This window comes from Gracilinanus agilis, chromosome 6 (genome assembly GCF_016433145.1).
Source record: "Gracilinanus agilis isolate LMUSP501 chromosome 6, AgileGrace, whole genome shotgun sequence".
Lineage (NCBI taxonomy): Eukaryota > Metazoa > Chordata > Mammalia > Didelphimorphia > Didelphidae > Gracilinanus > Gracilinanus agilis.
This window is the reverse complement of record NC_058135.1, coordinates 8,245,873-8,265,780: the sequence shown is the minus strand read 5'-3', so window position 1 is coordinate 8,265,780 and position 19,908 is coordinate 8,245,873. Positions and strand designations below refer to the sequence as shown.

The 19,908-nt window shown below is 43.5% G+C and overlaps 1 protein-coding gene across 2 annotated transcripts in view; it reads right to left on the bottom strand.

The window, feature by feature from the left end:
* Nucleotides 1–2,558: 2,558 nt before the first annotated feature.
* TRPC3 (transient receptor potential cation channel subfamily C member 3) overlaps nt 2,559–19,908 on the bottom strand; it is an 84,430-nt gene continuing 67,080 nt past the window's right edge. The window contains exons 7-11 of one of the 2 annotated variants that reach the window (XM_044680435.1): nt 18,961–19,156; nt 16,320–16,529; nt 10,880–10,963; nt 7,723–7,798; nt 2,559–2,701 (exon numbers count right to left, since the gene is read on the bottom strand). In XM_044680435.1, the coding sequence (XP_044536370.1) occupies nt 2,559–2,701; nt 7,723–7,798; nt 10,880–10,963; nt 16,320–16,529; nt 18,961–19,156 (709 nt within the window). The remainder of the gene's footprint in view (nt 2,702–7,722; nt 7,799–10,879; nt 10,964–16,319; nt 16,530–18,960; nt 19,157–19,908) is intronic. The other variant, XM_044680436.1, reaches the window with a different exon arrangement.

The following is a 19,908-nucleotide window of genomic DNA, read 5'->3' as shown; positions in this document are numbered from 1 at the left end:
TGTCCTCTTTTTTCCTCCTCCTATTCTGTCTGACAGGGTGAAGGTTTAAATCCTAAATCTTACTTTCTTTTTGCTAAAATATTCTGTATTCCTTTATTACCGTTTCAGATTTTGTTTCTCTTAGATTAAGACACAATTTCTAAAACTCCTTTGTCTTTAGGTAAAATGACTAAGAGGACTGCAGGGACCACTTAAACACAAAGATTTTTACAAGTCATCTTTAACCTGACAACCAGAAGTCACAGTTGTCTGGAGGCTCTGAGCTTTTGTTTTTATTTTCTTGATAATCCACATTAGTAAACTCCTACAGAAAACATGGAATAAAGATGACACAAACCTGTGGGCCATCTGTTGTTGTTTGGTCATTTTCAGTCAGTCCAACTCTTCTTGACCCCATTTGGAGTTTTGGGGGTTTTTTTTGGCAAGGTTACTAGAGTGGTTTGTCAAGTCCTTCTCCATTTCATCTGACAGATGGGGAAATGGAGGCAAACAGGGTTAAATGATTCCAGGCTCACACAGCTAGTATCTGAGGCTGTATTTGAACTCAGATCTTCCTGATAATAGGCCTGATGCTATGGGGCATTGCTCTGGGCTAAAAGCAGGATTTTATTTATTCAAACTCTTTAGCTTTGAACAAAGACAAATTGTGTAATTTCTACCTTCCTCTCCAACAAGATTCCAGAGATGAGGAAAGGAAAAAGGGGCATGGCCATTGGGCCACTGGAAAGGTAATCCCTGTAGGCAAGACCTATGGGCAAGAAGTAAGTATGGTCTGGGAGATTAAGATTTATCTCTTTTTGTTAGATGGGGAAAGTCCCCCTCAGCCACATTCTGCCCTCCTTGGCAACATCTGCTGGCTCCAGAAGCATCTAGCAGTATTTATGCAGCATTCCCAAAGCTCTTAGACAAGGACCTAGTTATGGCTGCACCGCATTTTGGCCTTTTCTTTTATTGCTCTTCGTTTTAGTGCATGATTTCTTTACATATAAAACACACTCACAAAACTCGAAGTCCACTAAGTGTATCTATTACATTGGGCTGCTAAGCATCCGAGTGAGCAACAAGAAGCCTACGATAAAGAGTCGTCAGCCTGGCAGAGAATTTCAAATAGTTTCTGCTCCATGAAAATGCACTTAGAACTAAATTCAAATGACCTTGAGAAAGGTGGAGGGAAGCTAAGACCAAGAGGACACAATATACAACATGTATACACACACACACACACACACACATAAATAGAAATAAAGTACACAGTAGTGCTCAACACTTTGGACAATGCAACTCCACCTCTTGTTATCAAGTTCCTGGCCCTGGGCTTGAAGGCAACATTGAGAATCTCAGAACAAAAACATCTCAGTAATTCTCCCTGAGCCCTGTATTCTTCAACAATTTTCCAAAGAAATCTTTTTGGACCACTTGCTGCACAGGAATGTGTGGTTTGGGCTATTCCTTTTTCTGACTGAATGCTGAAACGCGTGTTGGAAAAAATGGAAAATTATTCACAATGGCTTAATGTAACAGAGAGAGTTGTTCAGGAGGAGCTGATCAACTGGAAGCAGTTAGAGGGAGGTGAGCCTTGGTTTGGGCTTTTGTATTTCCCTTCTGAGTGGTAACATGCCCATTAACACCTCCATGAGGAGGCTGAGGGCATCTCCTGAGCTTCAAAGTCACTTCACAGAGACTGTGAAGAATAAGGATTGGCCTTGTGGGGGTGGGTGGTCTTTGGGGTATTAAGCACCAGGCTCCCACTCCCATTCAGGGTTGATAGTCTGCTGTCATGTCCCCAGTTTAGACTCTCTCTGGATCCATCTGAGGATCTCAGTAAGGCTAGGCGCTTCCTTCGTGCCCGGGACAAAGGGGGCAGATTAGATTCATACTCTGAATCAATCAAATTATACCCAGGAACACTGCATCATTCACCAGAGGGCCTCAGTGACTTACAAGTACCTTAGCTTAGGAGATGTCCTGATGGCTCAATGAAGTCATCAGAGTTTGAGGATTATAGATTTTTTTTTAAGTGGAAGGGACCTTAGAGGTCATCTGGTCTAACTCCCTCATTTTACAGATGAAGAAACAGAGAGAGGAAACATGAGTTGTCCAGGGTCACAATTGTAGTGAATGGGAGATTCAACTCCAAATCCTCTGGTTCTGAGTACATTCAAGTACTCTTTCCACACCTACACACAACGGAAGACAAAGAGTCTACATCTTCCCGAGGGGGATAACAACCAAAATATCAAACCAAGGCCTACTGTTCTGTATCTTCATCCAGCTAGGTCAGTCTCCTGATCAGCTCTCTACAACTGGCCTTTTCTGTAAGATGGCATCTTATTTTTTAAAAAACGTAAAAATATCAGTGCAGACAATTAAAATATGATCATTTTGCTGATGGACTAAACTAGTCAAATCTTGAAGTCTTAGTTTTTGAGGAAAGATTCACATAATAAAGGCAGTTAATACTAAAAATCGACAAAGTCTTCCCCCCAAGTATCTGTTAGAAATATTATTGCCCATGTTTGTGCTATAGTCAATAACAGACTTCCAGGTCCTTCCTTGAGTCATTCACATCTCAGCATGCTGGGATTTAGTTTCTCTGTGAGTTTATGGATTAGAACCGCCAACTCCTCTGTTGCTTGGGACTTATCTTCCAAAAGTTCATAGCGCAGGCTTGAAATGTCCTGTTTGATTTCTTTCAGTTCACCTGCAGGATTTGGGAGAAAAGACGATAAAAAGATCATTGATTTGGAAAAGAACATGCGAAATCTCTTCAGTGCAAAGACATTTGAGAATGTCTCCAAGGCACATATTTCAAATGCTCTTCTTTAAAAAGTCCCCTTTGCTAAACTACTGACACTCAGAATCCATAATCAATCCCACGTTCACTCAGCAACTGGTTTTTGACACAAGATGCCAGGGGATGCACAGGGACGCTGGGATTAGAGACCTAGAGCTGAAAGAACCTTGGGGTCACCCAGTAACACCCTCTCTCTGACTCACAGCAAGAATGTCCATGAGAAGGGGCAATACCATCGTCCTGTTAGCCAAGAGGCACACATAGAGAATCCAGTCTGACTGCGTTTTGTGGTCAAACCAAGGGTTTCCAGCTAACCTCAGGGTTATGATTAGGGAATCAGCACGGGCAACTGAAAACCATCTGGCTTTGGAGTTAAAGCACTTGGAATCGAATCGTAGCTCTGATACTTAAAAGCTGTGTGACCCCGACTGGTGTTGTTCAGTTGTGTCCAACCGAAGGTATCTTATGACCTTTCCTGGATTCAATCATCTACTTTATGAAGGTGACTCCTAGAATTGTATTGTTCTTGTCTGGTCCTTTCAGGTTGTGTCTGACTCTTCATGACACCATTTGGGAGCTTTGGGGGCTTTTAGGAGCAATGTGACATTTCCTTCTCTAGATGATTTTACAGATGAGGAAACTGAGGCAAATAGCGTTAAGTGACTTGTCCAGGGTAGTGTCTGAGGCTAGATTTGCAGGAAGATGAGTCTTCTTGACTCCTGTCCTGACACTCTATCACCAAGCGGCCCTGTGACCTTGAGTAAGTGTAACTCCCTGGACCTCAGTTTTCTCACCTACGAACTGAGGAGTCAGTACATGGTAGTGCCCTGGGTCCTTTTGAGTATAAAAGCTAATGGCCATTGATTCTAGCTCAATTCAACATGGGTTTGTCAAATGCCTTCCTGGAACTGGTGAGTTTTGAACACGTCTCAGAGCAGGAAATGGGAAAAAGACAAGAAGGTACCCCAGAGAAAGGGAATAGCATTTATTGGGATGGTAGCAAACTGGAGAAGGGAATGGCGGGCAGGTGAGTTGGCCAACCCAGAGGGTCTGTACCAGAGAAATAACAAGAAATATAATGAAAAAATATACAATAAAAATATAATATTTACAGGAAAAAATAGAATAACACTAAAAAGGAAATAGGTCATGAGGCTGCCAGAAGCTACAGAACAAGCAGCCATTATTTCTAGTTTCCTTAGCACAGCAGTGGGTTGCCTTGTGTAAGATTAAAATTAATATCTAATAACTCAAAATATTATATTTTATAAGAGTCATCAATAATTACTTGAAGTAGAATAAAAGAACAAAACTAATGAAAGCCTAAGAAAATAACATGAGTAAAATTCTGCCTGGCACTCACCCAACTTCCTCAAACTACGTTCCTGCGAAAAGAGAGAGAGAGTGGAGCTACGCTCAAAATATATCGTTTCTACGTTAGCACATAATGTGAGAAGGAACATGGGAAGCTGGGATTTGGAGTCCTGGGGAGCAAAATTCTAATTACACACTTGCCTATCAAGGGGTACTTCTTCAGCTCCCCTCCCCAATGGCGGCACCGTGCTGGCTGCCATAAATGGTTTGGCTCATCACCCAAAATATTTTCAAATTAGGATGTGAAGCAGAGGTGTCAAAGTAAAACAGAAACAATTTCTACTGTATAACTTGGAAAATCACAAATGAACATTATCTATGATGTGTGTGTTTATTTTTTCAGCTGGATGTTTTTATTTTTATTTTATTTTCTTAAAACCCTTACCTTCCATCTTAGAATCAATACCAAGTACTGGTTCCAAGGCAGAAGAGTAGTAAGGACTAGGCAATGGGGTTAAGTGACTTGCCCAGGGTCACACACCTAGGAAGTGAGTGTCTGAGGCCAGATTTGAACCATGGACTTCCTGTCTCTAGGATTTCCTGGCTCTCGATCCACTGAGCCACTCAACTGCCCTTGTTTTTATTTTTAAATATTTTCCCACGTTTATGTGATTCATTTTCTTTCCCTCCCCTCTCCCCTATTTAATTTGTTAAACATTTCTCAATTATATCTTAATCTACTGGGGAGTCTTGTGGCTAAGTTTGACACTTCCGATGTAAAGTACCCATCAGTCATCATTCAGGCTTAAATTCCAGAACTTAAATTCTGGAACTTTCTTGGCAAGATACTCCTAAGTCAGCCTATGGAATAATCTATCCAAAGTTATAGAACAATCAAAAAATATATTATTTAATATCATTTCCCAGGATCTTTGTGCTCTTTTATACTCCCCTCACTTAACCTAGCTTCCTTTGAGGAGATTCATTGCCAGGCTGCTGCTGCTGCTGCTGAGTATTTTGGCTTTGGAGACCCACTAACCAATACCTAAAAGGAAATACCTCATGAAATGATTTCCCTCATTTCGATGACTATAAAGAAGCGGGCTCTGATTTCTACATTTGTCACTGCTTCTAGGTAGCTGTGTGCTTTAGAGTAAGTCTCTTTAGCCTCTGGAGAAAGGAAAAAATAATATTTGGGTTGTTGGGAGAAGGACCCATGTGGAATGAATTGTAGCTATTAAGGGTTCCATCAGTGCAAACCATGATGACCATGAGTGCTGGGATGTGCCAGACATTTTGGTGCCACCATTCTACCTCCTGGGGTAAAAAGCAACCCAACAACAAGACACTCCCCAAGTTGCCTTTGTGACCCCAAATAACAAGCAACCCAACAAAGATGATTGAGCCCTAAAGTATGCCCAACCTCTAGAGCAGGGAGCATCATTCTTGGGTTCGGGAACCCCTGAGGGGTCTCTGGATAGATTTTAGAAGTCCATGTCCTTGGATGAGAAACGTGATATCTTTCTTTTCAATAACCTCTAGTTTCATCTGTGCTTTGTTCTGTACACTTAAAAACATTATTCTGAAAAAGGATTTACTGGCTTTTCCAGATTGCTGGAAGGATCCAGGACACAAGATGAGCTAATGAATGTCATGACCTAATAAATCTCAAATTGGCATTTGCGAGTTTATTATTATTATTTGAGAAAATTATCTCTGAAAGAAAACCTTAATAATAAGTTCCAATAAACAAATGAAGAGTTTGCCCAATAAAATGTCAGATCCCAAACACGCTGTATTAGCTGTAGGTCCCCAGACACTTCTTGGCTTATCTGTATTTTTACAGAAGACACTTACCAGGGCAGACTAGAGCAAAGAAATCTCTGACAGCTGGCAGCGAGCCCAAGCAACATCTAAATCAGTGGTTCCCAAACATTTTTGGCCTACCACCCCCTTTCAAGAAAAAATATTACTTAGCGCCCCCTTACAGTTATTCACCGCCCCCAAATGCGCCTGTGGCCATCACCACCTCCCTGGATCCCTGCAGCACCCACCAGGGGGCGGTGGCGCCCACTTTGGCAATCACTGATCTAAATCCTTCTCTGCCTTTGTAGCCAAGGCAGCAGCCAAGAAGGAGGGCCAAGTCTTTCAAGACAGCCCCAGGCTTGTCAAAAGGACACTGGGGTACCAATAAGTCAAGTGACTTGCCCAGGGTCATATAGCTGGCATCTTTTAGAATATAGCCTATGTCCTTAACCTAGCTTTGTAGGAAGGGACTCATCACTGGCCTACCATACATGGGGCCATTCTGGCTCCAGCACTACTTTCTGTGCCACAAGTAGACAACTGCTCGTGTTTCCACATGCTTATTACACAGGAGTTGGTACAGACAGTCTTCTGCCTAACCAATGAGGTAAGGATTAATACCCTGCCAGTGCAGATTAAGACTTGTAAAGACAGTTGAGAAATGTTAGGTGGTTCAGAATGGCCTGTCAACTGTGCTCCTGCCCAAGAATCCTTTGCTTCTGCCAAATAGGAATTCAGAGGTTCTTAGATACTGAGTCATCAGAATCCTTAAGATCTAGATTTAAAGCTGGAAGGGCCTTTAAAGGTCATCAGCTTCAAGGCCCTCATTTTACAGCTGAGGAAATCAGAGAGGGTGAGTGACTTGCCTAGAGTCACGCAAACATGTTTCTGGGGTAGGATTTGAACTCAGATCTTTCCAGTCCCAAGTCCAGTGTATTATTCATGCTGCCTCTTGAAATCGTATCTAGTACTTCACTCCAGGTTACCAGAAAGAACATTCCCTCTTCTCACTACCTGACCCCATTTGTCTCTCTCTCTCTTCCCCTCCTCTTCACTCCCCTGGATCCTCATCCTTGCCCTCTTTTCCACAGCTTACAAAAAGTCCTATTTATGGCTTTGCTCAGATACTTGAAAAACATGCCACAGTTTGCTCAGTTGTCCTTGTACTAAAAGAAAGCTGAAGAATCAGAAATTGAATTTCTGTAATGCTTTAAGATGTCCAAAGGGCCATTTCTCTCACTCCCTCTTTTGGTCTCTCTCTCCCTTCCTCTGTCCTTTCTCTCCCTCTCCCTCCCCCTTCCCTTTTTCTCTTTCCCCCTTCTCTCCTTCCCTCTCTCTCTTGTCTTCTCTTCCTTTCTCCCTCCATCCCTTTCTCCCTTCCTCTCTCTGTCTCATTCCTCATGCCTTCCTCCCCTTTTCCTCCCTTTCTTTCCATCTCTCTCTTTCTCTCCTTTCTCCTCCCTCTCTTTCTTTCCTTCCCTCCCTTTCTTCCTTTCTCCCTCCCTCCTTTCCTCTCCTTCTCTTTGTCTGTCTGTCTCTCTCCCTCCTTAAGTCCTTTCTCTTCCCCTCCTTTTTCTCTCTCTCCTTCCCCCTTTCTCTCCCTCTCTTTTTCTCCTTCCCTCCCTCGCTTTACCTCTCTGTCCTTCTCTCCATCCCTCTATCATTTCTTTCTCTTTCCCTCCCTCTCTTTTCTCTCCTTTTCTTTCCCTTCCTGCCCCTCTCCCCGACTCAGTGAGAGACAAGAGATGCCATTTTCCACATTTGGGGAAATCCTTGGCAAAGTGAGCTCTGGCTGGAGGGTCACTCACCTTCATTGACTTCATCGTTCTCTTTGTCTACCTGGGCTTTCAGCACATACCGTTTGATGAGCCTTTTCATGATTTGCTGCAGAAAGAAGACAGAACGAGAGCTCTGTTTACCTAGGGAAGAAGGGTCCAACTCTCTCTCCCAAGACTTCTATGTACCTGCAAGCAAAACATCCCATGGCAGAAAAGCTCCTTCCATTGATTTTGCTGCAGTGGAAGGACCCTGCCAGCCATTGGAAGGCTGCTTTAGGGAGGGAAGAGGGTCCTGGAGAAAGGACAGTGGATGTGAAGTCATGGACTTGGGTTCGAATCCTAATTCTGCTCCTTTCTCCCCATGCGACCTTGAGAAAACTCCTTCTCTGTTCAGGGCCTCAGTTTCTTCTTTTGTAAAGCCAGGAGGGTGAACCAAGTAATATTCTAGCTCCAAGGCCCATTCTGGCTCTGAATCTAATGTGTCTCCTACTAGCTGTACAATACAATGTGCCTTTTGGACTTCCCAAACAAGCAGGAAACTATTTCCCAGTCCCCACCTCCATATATTCTTTTCCCAAGTGGCCTGGTATATCTGTGTCATCTCTAATGACCCATCAGGAGGACCTGGGATATTAATCTCACTCTGGCATGGTGAACTAAATGCTTCGAAAACCAGAAACCACCATTATATAGAAATGAGTAGTTGTTACAGTTCCTCCATTCAATGCGGGGGTCTGAGGCCTTGTCAGTTCTTCCCTGGGGACCCCTCTGCTTCCACCTTAATATTTAAAGCACCCACATCCTCCCCATAATACACCAGGGGCAGGCCACAGAGCCATCAGCCCCAGGAGAGGACCAGATGGTAATAATCTGCCCAACTGAATCCCAGAGAGCAGAGCAGCAGGCTTTGACATCCCAGAGACTCCTGGGACCTCACCTTGGATCTGCGGCTCTTAGGGAGAAGCAGAGTGCAGAGACCTTTAAAGGTCAACAGCATTTTTCTGGGAGTTCACAATTTATAGTATTTTGGGTTAAAACATGGTGAGAACTCTTTCTGTGTGTCTTTGTCCCTTATCTCTTCTTTCCTCCCTCCTCTTTCTTTCTCCTCCCCCCTCTGCTCTCTATCTTCTTCTGTCTTTCTCCTCCATCTCCTTTCCTCATTTTCTCTCCTCTTATTCTCGCCTTTCTCTTTTCAGCACTGGAGCTGAAGACCTGAGTTCAAATCAAATCTCAGGAACTTATTAGCTGTTTGATCCTAGACAAGTCAATTTACTCTGTCTCCCTTTCCTCAATAGTAAAATGGAGATAATAATAGCACCTACCTCCCAGAAGGTCAAATGAGAGAGTATTTGTAAAGTCCTTAGCACAGTACATGGTAGGTGCTCAATAAGTGCTTGTTACCTCCTTTCTTTTCTCTCTCTCTGCTTCTCCCTCCCATCTCTCCTCTCCCTCTCCCATCTCCTTTCTCTTCTCCTCTCCCATCTCGTCTTTCTTCCTTTCTCTCCTCTATCTTCTTCCTCCACATTCTCTCCCTTTCTACCCTGTCCTCCCCTTTTCTCTCATTTCCTTCTCTCCTTCCCCTCCCCACCATCCCATCTCTGTCCCTCTTTAAAAGACATTTTGTTGACACCGCTAAATGATGTAGGAGACAGAGCTCTGGATCTGAATTCAAGAATCCCTGGGTTGGAATCCTACCTCAGACTGTTCCCCAGTTGTGTGGCCTTAGACCAGTCCCTTGTCTTCCTAGGCCTATCCCATCTATGAAAATGGGGATCGTAATAGCACCTACCTGAGGATCATTGTGATGGACCAAATGAGACGATAAATATAAAAATTTCCGCAAACCCTAAAAGCCCCAAGTAGCACCCCTTAATACTTTTGTGGGAGGTCTATTTGAATCTGAACAGGCTGGTGTATCCTTGCTGCTTGAGGTCATGAGCTGGGGCTGAGGCAGGGAGGAAAGGCAGGGCAGCTGCCAGGGAGAGCAGAGCCTCACTGTTAATGTGGGCAGTAATCGGGTAGAGATAGCCCAGGAAGTGAAGGAAGGAGTCAGCGATAATGCCTGGTCCAAGTGCCCTGGGGGGCCCAGTGAAGATGGAGGAGCCTGGAAGGAGGGCTACGAAGACATCACAGGGAGAGAGGGTGCTGGGTACGAGGAGTAGAGCATGGCGGGGGAGAATGGGGTGAGCCAGCTCCATGCCCCTGGCAGCCTCCAGGGCACTGGCTAACGTTGGGCCAGTCTTCTGAAGTTTGCCTTTGGCACTGGCATCCTCCTTACTTCAGTTCCAAGCGGAATATTCAAAGTGAGCTCCACAGAAGGCAGTGTGAAAAGAAGCCTCTCCCCCATGCCAGGACTGCCCCGTTACAGCTTCACCAGCTACTCATCCTCACTCCCCCATCCTCTTCCTCCTCACCCTCGGGCTGGAGCACCACCAGAAACAGCCCAAACACTTGGTAACTCTCATGACCAAATGGGGGGGGGGAAGACCCTCCCCCCCACCTCCCGCCCACCCAGCCTTGAGTTTGGGAGCAGCTTTTAAATGCCTCCCCCGACATTAAAATGATAAATATATAATATCATTTCAAGGCAGCTAGGTGGTACAGTGAATAGAGCATTGGGTTTGGCATCGGTTAAGACCTGAGTTCAAATCCAATCTCATTCTTTAGGTGCTTGACCCTGGACAAGTCATTTCCCCTCTGTTTCCTCATCTGTAAATGAATTTTAAGCCCCAACCTTCCGGGGTTACTGTGAAGATCAAATGAGATAATAATTGTAAAGCTCACAGTAGGGGCACCCACTCTTTTCCCTTCAAGATGGCGCTCATGGAGCCAAGTTCCCAAAGTACGGACAATAATCTGGGGGGAAAGGATCGCCTGAAGGTAAAGCCTTTCTAAACCCAGGCCAGGTGTGAAGCTTATTTGTATCCTTTCCATGATGCCGCCGTCACACCTGGACTGTTCTCTGCAGCCCGGTATTAACTGTTCTTCCCAAAGCAAAGCTATTCTTGACTTGGAATGTTCCGGAATGGCTCCTCTGCATCCTTACAATCACCTGCTAGTCCCTAAGGTCCATTCCAACTCTGAAATTCATGGCACAGATGACAAATGGATCTCTACTCACAAACACAAACACACACAGTCACATATGTGCACATGACACGGAGATACAGGCCCACTGAGCGCTTACCTGATAGCGTGTTGGCTGATTGAGAATGCTGTTAAAACTGTGTGATTCAAAAACTCTGGAGTTAGACTGAGTGAAGAGGTTTAACTAGGAAAAAATACAATTAACCTAGTAAATGAAAATACAGTCATTGGAAATCAAAAACACTTGCTCCCTCTTATTTCTGGAGTTCAGAACTAGGGCTAGCAGCCTTCACAAAGGGGTTTCAGGAAGGATCATTGAAGGCATTTGGCCTAAGTATTTTGGGGCAGCTCAGAGGTGCAGCTGGATCGATTGGGGGCCTTGAGATAGGAAGACTTAAGTAAAAAAAAATCCGTCACTTAACTTCGGATTGCCTCAGTTTCCTCAACTATAAAATGAGAATAATAAGACACGAGGATAAAACGAGATCAGATTTGTAAAACATTTAGCATAGTGCCTGGCACCTAATAATGCTATTCTTCTTCTTCTCTGTGCTAGCCATTCTTATTTAATATATATACATATATATATATATATATCTGTATGTATGTGTAAATGCTTGTTATTGCTATTATCAGTGAATGAATGAAAAGTGAATGAACTCAATATCCCTCCGTTCTTTAAAATGTTGACATGATGCAGGCTGTAAGACGCATGAAGCCTATCGCTCAGATTACAAACTTTTCTCTTCCTTCTTCCTCCATTCTGGGGTCCTGGGGGGGGGTCTGCTACCTAGAACTGGGTCTGTCCTCTATTTTTCTGCAGTGTCACTCTTCAGGAAGTAAAGGGCTTCTTCTCGGGAGTTATTTTCTCTCTTTAGAATAGGAGATCCTTGAGGGTAAAACATTTTCTGGTTTGGGTTTGGCAGCCTCTGACATACTAGATAGAACTTAAGAGATGCACGTGGTTGAGTTGTGCTTCCGCCCAATGGAGGCCTNATATACATATATATATATATATCTGTATGTATGTGTAAATGCTTGTTATTGCTATTATCAGTGAATGAATGAAAAGTGAATGAACTCAATATCCCTCCGTTCTTTAAAATGTTGACATGATGCAGGCTGTAAGACGCATGAAGCCTATCGCTCAGATTACAAACTTTTCTCTTCCTTCTTCCTCCATTCTGGGGTCCTGGGGGGGGGTCTGCTACCTAGAACTGGGTCTGTCCTCTATTTTTCTGCAGTGTCACTCTTCAGGAAGTAAAGGGCTTCTTCTCGGGAGTTATTTTCTCTCTTTAGAATAGGAGATCCTTGAGGGTAAAACATTTTCTGGTTTGGGTTTGGCAGCCTCTGACATACTAGATAGAACTTAAGAGATGCACGTGGTTGAGTTGTGCTTCCGCCCAATGGAGGCCTCTCCCTAAGAAAGGCTGATTTACAGCATCTTCCGAGATACTTGAGGTGAACTTTGGGAAGCACCCTAAAAGCTCCCTGTGTGCTTGGCAGTTCTGAGCTCGGGGGAGCAGCTGATGAGGATGACCAGCCACCCTCTGAGGAACGATGACGCTCCACCCAAGAGCAAGGCTGACATTCCTTTCCATGTAGTACGCAGAGGAGATGAGGGCGGGCTAGAATGGGGCATGAAGGTACACCAGACAGGGCCCTTTGTCCAAAAATATCAACATTGCTATTGACTCTCTACCATTACAGCTTCGTTTCTTTGGATCTGAAAGAGTCCCTTTTGAAAAAGAGTAAGTTATGCCAAAGATTACTAAAAGCTCACACCTTGGCAGCAGCTAACAAAATGTAGGCGAGCTCGGCTGGCGACCAGGTAAAGAAAAGCCCCTGAGATGAGGGGCCACGGGTGAGCCCTAAGTGCCACGGAGGGAGAAACTGGACCTGGCAAGAGAGAATGCCCAGTGCCTAGAAGCATTTCACGATAGTGTCTAAAGAGTGGAGTAGTGGATAGCCGGGCAGCCTTGGAGCCCAACGCCCAAAGTTGCAGAGAAGGTGGCACCCAGCATTCCTAGAGGGCCTTTTCTCATCCTCTACCAGTGAGATCACTAGTCCTTCAGACGACCTTCTCAAGACTGTCGGTCAGATCGCTATATAAGGAGGTGGATTTCGTTGCTCCCCACAAGACATCGGGGTCAGTCTACAGGCCAAGGTGACCTCCGCAGCTGGGCAAAAGAGATCTCTTAAGGCCACAAAACAAAATTCCCCTCCCCCCAAGAATAAAAGCATCACGAATATGGTCGTCACAGTCTTCCTGTTTTGGAGTGGTCGAGAGAGAAGGCCATCTGTGAACGGGATTAGGAAGGGAGGAGAACATAGCTTGCTGTGAAAGCTGGAAAATGTGGATGGCAGGTTTGAAACATGGTTTATTTTGGCTGGGAGGCCACTGAGAAGGGGCTCCAGAGGGCTCGACCTTTCTTCTATTTGCAGGAGCCCAGCCTGAGACAAGTTATTCTCCTCTCGGGGTAGCAACGAGGGTACCAGCTGTGCACCTTAAAATAGAGCCCAGCTGTGCACCTTCCGGATTGCAGTGCCTACTCAGATTCTCCTCCAAGAGGTCCGACTTAGCAAAACACCATCTGGATTAGAGGTTCGGACAGCGAGCAACCTTCTATTGGGGGTTTTTCAGCTTTCTCATTAGGAAGAAACAGGGGACTGGACCCGTGATTTCATTGAGGCAAGGCACCCCCAGGCAAGGAATTACCCTCCACTGAGACGGACACCACCTTCTCTGTAAACTAGGACATAGAGGATTGCCAAGAGCATGAAGAGTACCTGGCCAATAGGAGGCAGGATTTGAACTCAGATTTTCCTTCAAAAACCAGTTCTGAAGCTGAACATCTCAAAAAATAAATTAGTTCAATCCAGCTGTTACAAAGGAAGTCAAATCCTACCTCAACTAGCTGTGGGTTTCCACAGTGTGAGTAGAGTAAATCTCAGATAATAAATATTTCACCATAGGGAGGCAGGAAGGAGCAGGGGGAAGACCCCAGGATTTTGAATCCCAGGTCCTGGATTTGAGCCTTGGGTATGCCATTTATCTACTGGGCTCTCAGTTTCTTTATCTCTAAAAAAAGAAAGGGACTAGATGGCTTCTAAGGGTCCCTTCCAGCTCCAGATCTATGATCCTAAGTCACTTGAATCTCTCTCTTTTTATTAAACCCTCACCTTCCGTCTTGGAGTCAATACTGTTTATTGGCTCCAAGGCAGAAGAGTGATAAGGGCTAGGCAATGGGGGTCAAGTGACTTGCCCAGGGTCACACAGCTGGGAAGGGTCTGAGGCCAGATTTGAACCTAGGACCTCCGGTCTCTAGGCCTGGCTCTCAATCCACTGAACTACCCAGCTGCCCCCTTGAATCTCTTTTATGCCTCAGTTTCCTCCTCTCTAAAATGAAGATGTTGGAATACATGAAATCTGCATTCTCTAAATCTCTGATTTTCTACCTCATTCCAATGGCAACCAGGATGACAACTAGAGTGTGGTCCCTCCAAGAGTCCAGCTTTGCCCTTCGGTCACTGAAGGCCACAAACTACAAAAATTCTTGGCACTAGGACCTGCTGGAGAGATGAAAATCCCTAGACAATTCCTACAAGGGAAATATCGTGACCCAAACAGGGGTGCGACCGAAGTCAACCTGAACCTACAAGAATCCTTGTTAAATTTTCAGTGTAAACATTTTCACCTTGGATTAGGCAAATACTTTTAAATCAGGGCTGCTTTGTTGACTCTAGATTTAAGAAAGAGATGGAGAAGATCTTAATAACAGCAGATTAAATGTAAAAGTGTTTCTTACTTTTAGGAGAGCCTGTTGTTAAACATTTATTAGCACATCCCTAGGTTTAGCCCAATGCTTTGGGCCTTTTGGATATTTATGCTTCAGTTTGTTAGCTACCTTCCCCAGTTTTGTATCACCTGCAGAGGTGATGAGCATCCCACCTATCCCTTTGTCCAAGTCACTGGGAAAAAAATGTTAGATATCCCAGGACCCAGCACAGATCCCTGGGGTGCACCACTGGAACCTTCCTGCCAAGCTGATATGGAGCCATTAATGATACTTTTTGAGCCTAACCCTTTGATCAGCCCCCAAATCCATCGAACTATATTATCACCTACCTTCTCTTTTAAAACACTGATGCTTTCCTAAAGTGTAGGTAAATTATATTTTGGCATTCCCCTGATCGACCAATGCAGTAATCTTGTTAAAAAAGGAAACAAGGTTAGTCTGATCTGACTAACCTTCTGTTCTGGATAGAAACCAGCTGAGTTTCTCTAATCACTATAACTTTTCTAGGGGTTCTCTAACCATCTCTTTAATACGTGTGCTATAATTTCCCCAGGAATCAAAATCAAGTTTGTCAGCCCAGAGTTTGCAGACTTGGTTCTCTTCTCTTTTTTGAAAATCAGGACATGCGCCCTTCCTTGGTCCTCTGATACGTGGTCCTACTTTTCTCTTTGCTTTTGGGGCTTTCTCGATATGGAAGGCTGTAGCTTATGTGGGCCATGTGACTCAAATTCCCTGAAGGCAGCTAAGTGTCTTCTTACCGCTGCCTCATTTATCTCATCCAGCTGGTCAATTTTGTTTGTTATAGACAGGTAAACATCATTCTCTCCTTGGCAGAGAAAGCAGAAATAAGAGAAGACTGAAGCAGCTCGGTGGTCAGTTATCATTGTCCCATCCACCCCAAACAGTGGTCCCATACCTTCTCTAAATCTCTTTTTTTTCCCCCAACATAATGTTTAAAAAAAAAAAAAAGGCCAGAGGTTGTGCTCCCCTCCCCACCTCCCCCACTGTGTACTTCCTTTCTCTAAAGTCTCGAAATCAGCCCTCAGCCTACAATGTACATACCTCTCTGGCAAAAACAAAGTCGCCATCATGGAACATGGCTATTTCATAAATTTCCCCCATTCCGTTTTTATCCCCAATGCTGCTTTGGGATAATTCAGGCCCTTCAAATAATGACTGAAATTGTCTGCAAGAAAACTTGACAAGGCTGACTTGAGCTTCCCTATATCTATATTCATTGTTATATCTGTTTCTAAGAAATTCAGATTATTTAGCCTTGAGAAGAGATTGCTTGCAGATTTTTTTTTTTTTTTTTTTTTTTGGAGTGAGGGTAGTGGCTAATGCTTATGAGCAAGAATACATAATAGATGATGGAAGTAGTCATTTATTTCTGCTCCAGATAAAATAAGAAAAAATGAGTTTCAATTATAGCCTAAAGGATTTAGGTTAAAACTTTTAAATGTTCTATTAATGGTAGAGACATGGAATATGATAAAAAAGGAAAATTTATATTATTTGCTTCTACGGACATTTTTTGCCTCTAATGGCCTTAACTAAAAGCATATAAGTTTTCTTTAAATGCCTAGGATGATACTAAAGTATGGCTTATTCTAGGAAAGTCCATGAAGAGTTCCAACACCTTTCAACTTCACAAGTAGAAAATAGTCTACAAATAACAAAGGACAATGATGGGGAGACGAACACATTTATTTTAGGCCTGGAGGAGTTTTCAATACCTACCCTGGACTTGGAGTTACCCATTCCCATTTCTATATCCTTCTGTAGTCTTCTCCTCCTGCACTTGGAAAAATTAACAAGCCGCATGATGAGATAAATAAAGGATTTGGGACTGGGCACGAGGCTGAAGGGCGGGGGCAAGGTTTTCCCATCATCAAAGTAAGATAACCAAAGTTTTGATCGAGCAAACTTCCATTCAACATCACTGTCATCCTGCATCATGAAAGAAACAAGAGAGACACCAACTTATATTTTAAACTAAATACTCTAGAGCAGTTCTCCTCTGCTCCCACGAGCAAGGATTTGAATAATTTCCAATTACATGTAAGAAACAATTTTTAATATCAATTACAAAAATTTTGAGTTTCAAATTCTCTCCCTCCCTCCTTCTCCTCCCCTTCAAGAAGGCAAACAATTTGATGTAATTTGTACATGTACAGTCATGTACAATGTATTTCCATACTGGCCATATTACAGAAGAAAACATAGACCCCCCCAAAAAAAACCTCCAAGAAAGTCTTCCCAGATTGTTCAGAAAGCATCCTACAGCACAAGTTCTTAACCTGGAGCCCACAAACTTCTTTTCAAAATATTTTTACCAATGGACTACAATACAATTGGTTCCCATTAAGCATGGTCGTATGTAATGTTCACAATCCCTGCTTACTGGGGAGGCTGAAACCAGTGGATTGCTTGAGTTCTGGAGTTCTGAGCTGCACTAAGTTGGGCACAAATAGGGAGGAAGAGGGAGGAGTGGCCAGTAGGCTTCCTAAGGAGGGGCGATTCAGAAACAGAGTAGGACAAAGTGGAATGAGACCAATAAGCAGCTGATGTGTTTCCACACTGAGTGAGATAGGGAGACAGTCTCCCAAAAAATGTTTTCTTTTTTAAATATACAATTGCCCTTCAATACAAATGGTTCCATTTGTAATTTCTAATAGTTTTTATTTTATGCATTTAAAAATTGTGTTCTGAGAAAGGCTCCCTCAGTTTCACCAGCAGTTTATGACACAACAAAGGTTATAAACACCTGATCTAGAGCAACAGAACCCAGTAGGATTTTTTCAAGATGTAGATGCAAATATGTAGGTAATTTATTATTTTTTAATCTTTTATTGCAACTATTGACCCATGATGACTATTTTATCTGTATTAAATTTTTATGAGAATCCATAACACAAATGTGTTAAGGATATCCTGGATGAAAATGTGTAAATGCAGCAGATAGGCTTTTTTCTACAGTGGACCACATCTTTATAGTCACATGATGGGCTAAAAAATACAGAGAATATAGGTTTCTGTTGTGTTTGTTGTCTGTCTTTTACAAAAATGCCTTTGATTCTATAGAACAAAATCAAGTTATCCTTCAAAAAGGAATCTTTCATCCATATGTTAAGGTAATAGAAAAACAAAAGCCTAGAGATAACTGTTCAGTCAGCCTCTATTAATATGAAGATATGGACTGCAGCTGGGACTTCACTGGTAATGGGAATTCTCAAATGAGGAAACTCCCTCCACTAATACAGGGCAGCACCTTCTCTGCAATTGACTCTCTTAGGAAATTGTCCAAAGTACCTGCCCAAGATGGCATAACCGGCATCTATCAGAAGTGGGATTTGAACTCAGGTCTTTCTTTCTGGCTTGCTCTCTAGTCACTACAACCCCTTACTCCATGACTTTCAGGCAAGACATAAAACAGGAGCTGGCCATGCATGGAGGATGCCCTATACCTGTGTTAGCAAAGATGTGGCACATGTGCTCCGGTGTGTTGGAGGGGGCTGCTCCATCCCCCCTCTCCACAGAGCCCCTCCACCTAGCAGCTCAATGTGAGCACTTCCTCCTTCCACTGTCTGGGGTAATGCGGGGGGCTCGCAGGCAGCTTGAAGTTGCAGTTTGGGCACATGATCTCTAAAAGGTTTGCCAATGCTGTCCAATACAGAGTTCAAAAGGAAAGATTCCCCATAAATTGTGGAATCTTTCAAGTGTTCTTTCCTGTAGATGATATTGTGCTGAATGCATCATTCCTCAAAACATCACAACAAGGCTGAGACTTCAAAAGAAATGAGTCTAGCCATGCAGACAAGAAAAACTAAGCATTTGAAAAGTGCCCATTTTCCAGATGTTGAGAAACAGTTGTATGGTCAGTCCGTTCAGCTGTTCTATCAGTACATTTTCCCAGATGTCCCACATTCCCAGATACACTGCTGTCTCCTGGGTACTATCCCCCTCTCCATGTTTTTTGCTTTGAGAACAGTGGGCACAAATACTCTCATCGCTTCTCGAAAGGGAAGCCCTTTCCTGACCAGCCCTCCTTTGCATATGCTCTCTCTCCCAGCTTCCGGAGGAGGGACGGTCTTGCTTTTGTATCTGTATTCCCAATGCTTAGCACAGTAAGTGTTTATGAATGTTTTTCATTCATTCAGTCTGGGACAGGCACGACAAGTAGACAATAATCTCGACCCAGAATTCAGTAGGGAAATTGCTCCATCACAAAGTGAAGGGGCTGGAGTGGCTACCTCTAAGGTTCCTTGAGGCTCCCAGTCAATGCTTTTCTAATTTCTAACATTCAGGGTAAAGCCCACAAGTACCATGTTATTAGGATGTCCTGGAAAAGATGGTGGGACTGCCTTCATGGACACCTTACCTCGATTTCCTGGTAAGAGCTATTAATCATGGCAATGAGCATGTTCAAGAGGACCACGACCATGGTGACATTGTATATTCCATAAAGAACATAGCCGATGTTTTCGATGAACTTGTGATCGTATTTCAGCACCACGGACGTTACTTCGGACAATCCAAATATGGACCAAAACAAAGTCTTGAAGCTTTCTTCCACTCTGTTAAAAGAAGGATCATAGTGAGCAATGAACCATTCTTGCTACAAAGAGCTCAAATGTCACGAGTAATTGGACAGAGGAAAAAGTCTGGAATGCTGAATTCCATGAGCCCTGACCCTTCACTTAACCTCTCCCTGCCCCACTCTCCTCATCTGGAAAATGGAAACAACAAGAGTGCCTACCTCCCAGAGATGCTATTATTTTTGCCATGAGGATAAAATTGGATAATATGGCATTTCCCCAAAGTGTTAATGCATATGAAAGCTTTAATAACTCCAATAATAATCATCAGCATCCTCGCTAGCATTCATATAGCACCTACCATGTATCACCTTTACAAATATTACCACATGTGAACTTCATAATTGGAAGGTGGGTGCTATTATTATCCCCTAAGATAATAAGGAGGAGGTAGAATGACTTGCCCGAGGGCACATGCCTAGTGTCTGAGGCTGGATTTGAATTCAGGTCTTCTTGACTCCAGGCCCAGTGCCATATCTTGAAGTATGAATGTTTTAAACTTACAAAAACATTGTAGACTATTGATTTCCTGATTAAAATTCAACATAACCACCATCTCCTGCTACATACTGCACTTTGATCTTTGTAAAAACTTTTATCAGCAGTGGCTCAGGGTAACCCCACAAGAAAAAGAAGAAGGGAGATGGATCAGGTGACCAAGGAGGCCAAGGAGAAAGATGATCCCCTCTGCTGCCCCACAGTCTGAGAAAGTGTCAAGCGCAAACTACCAT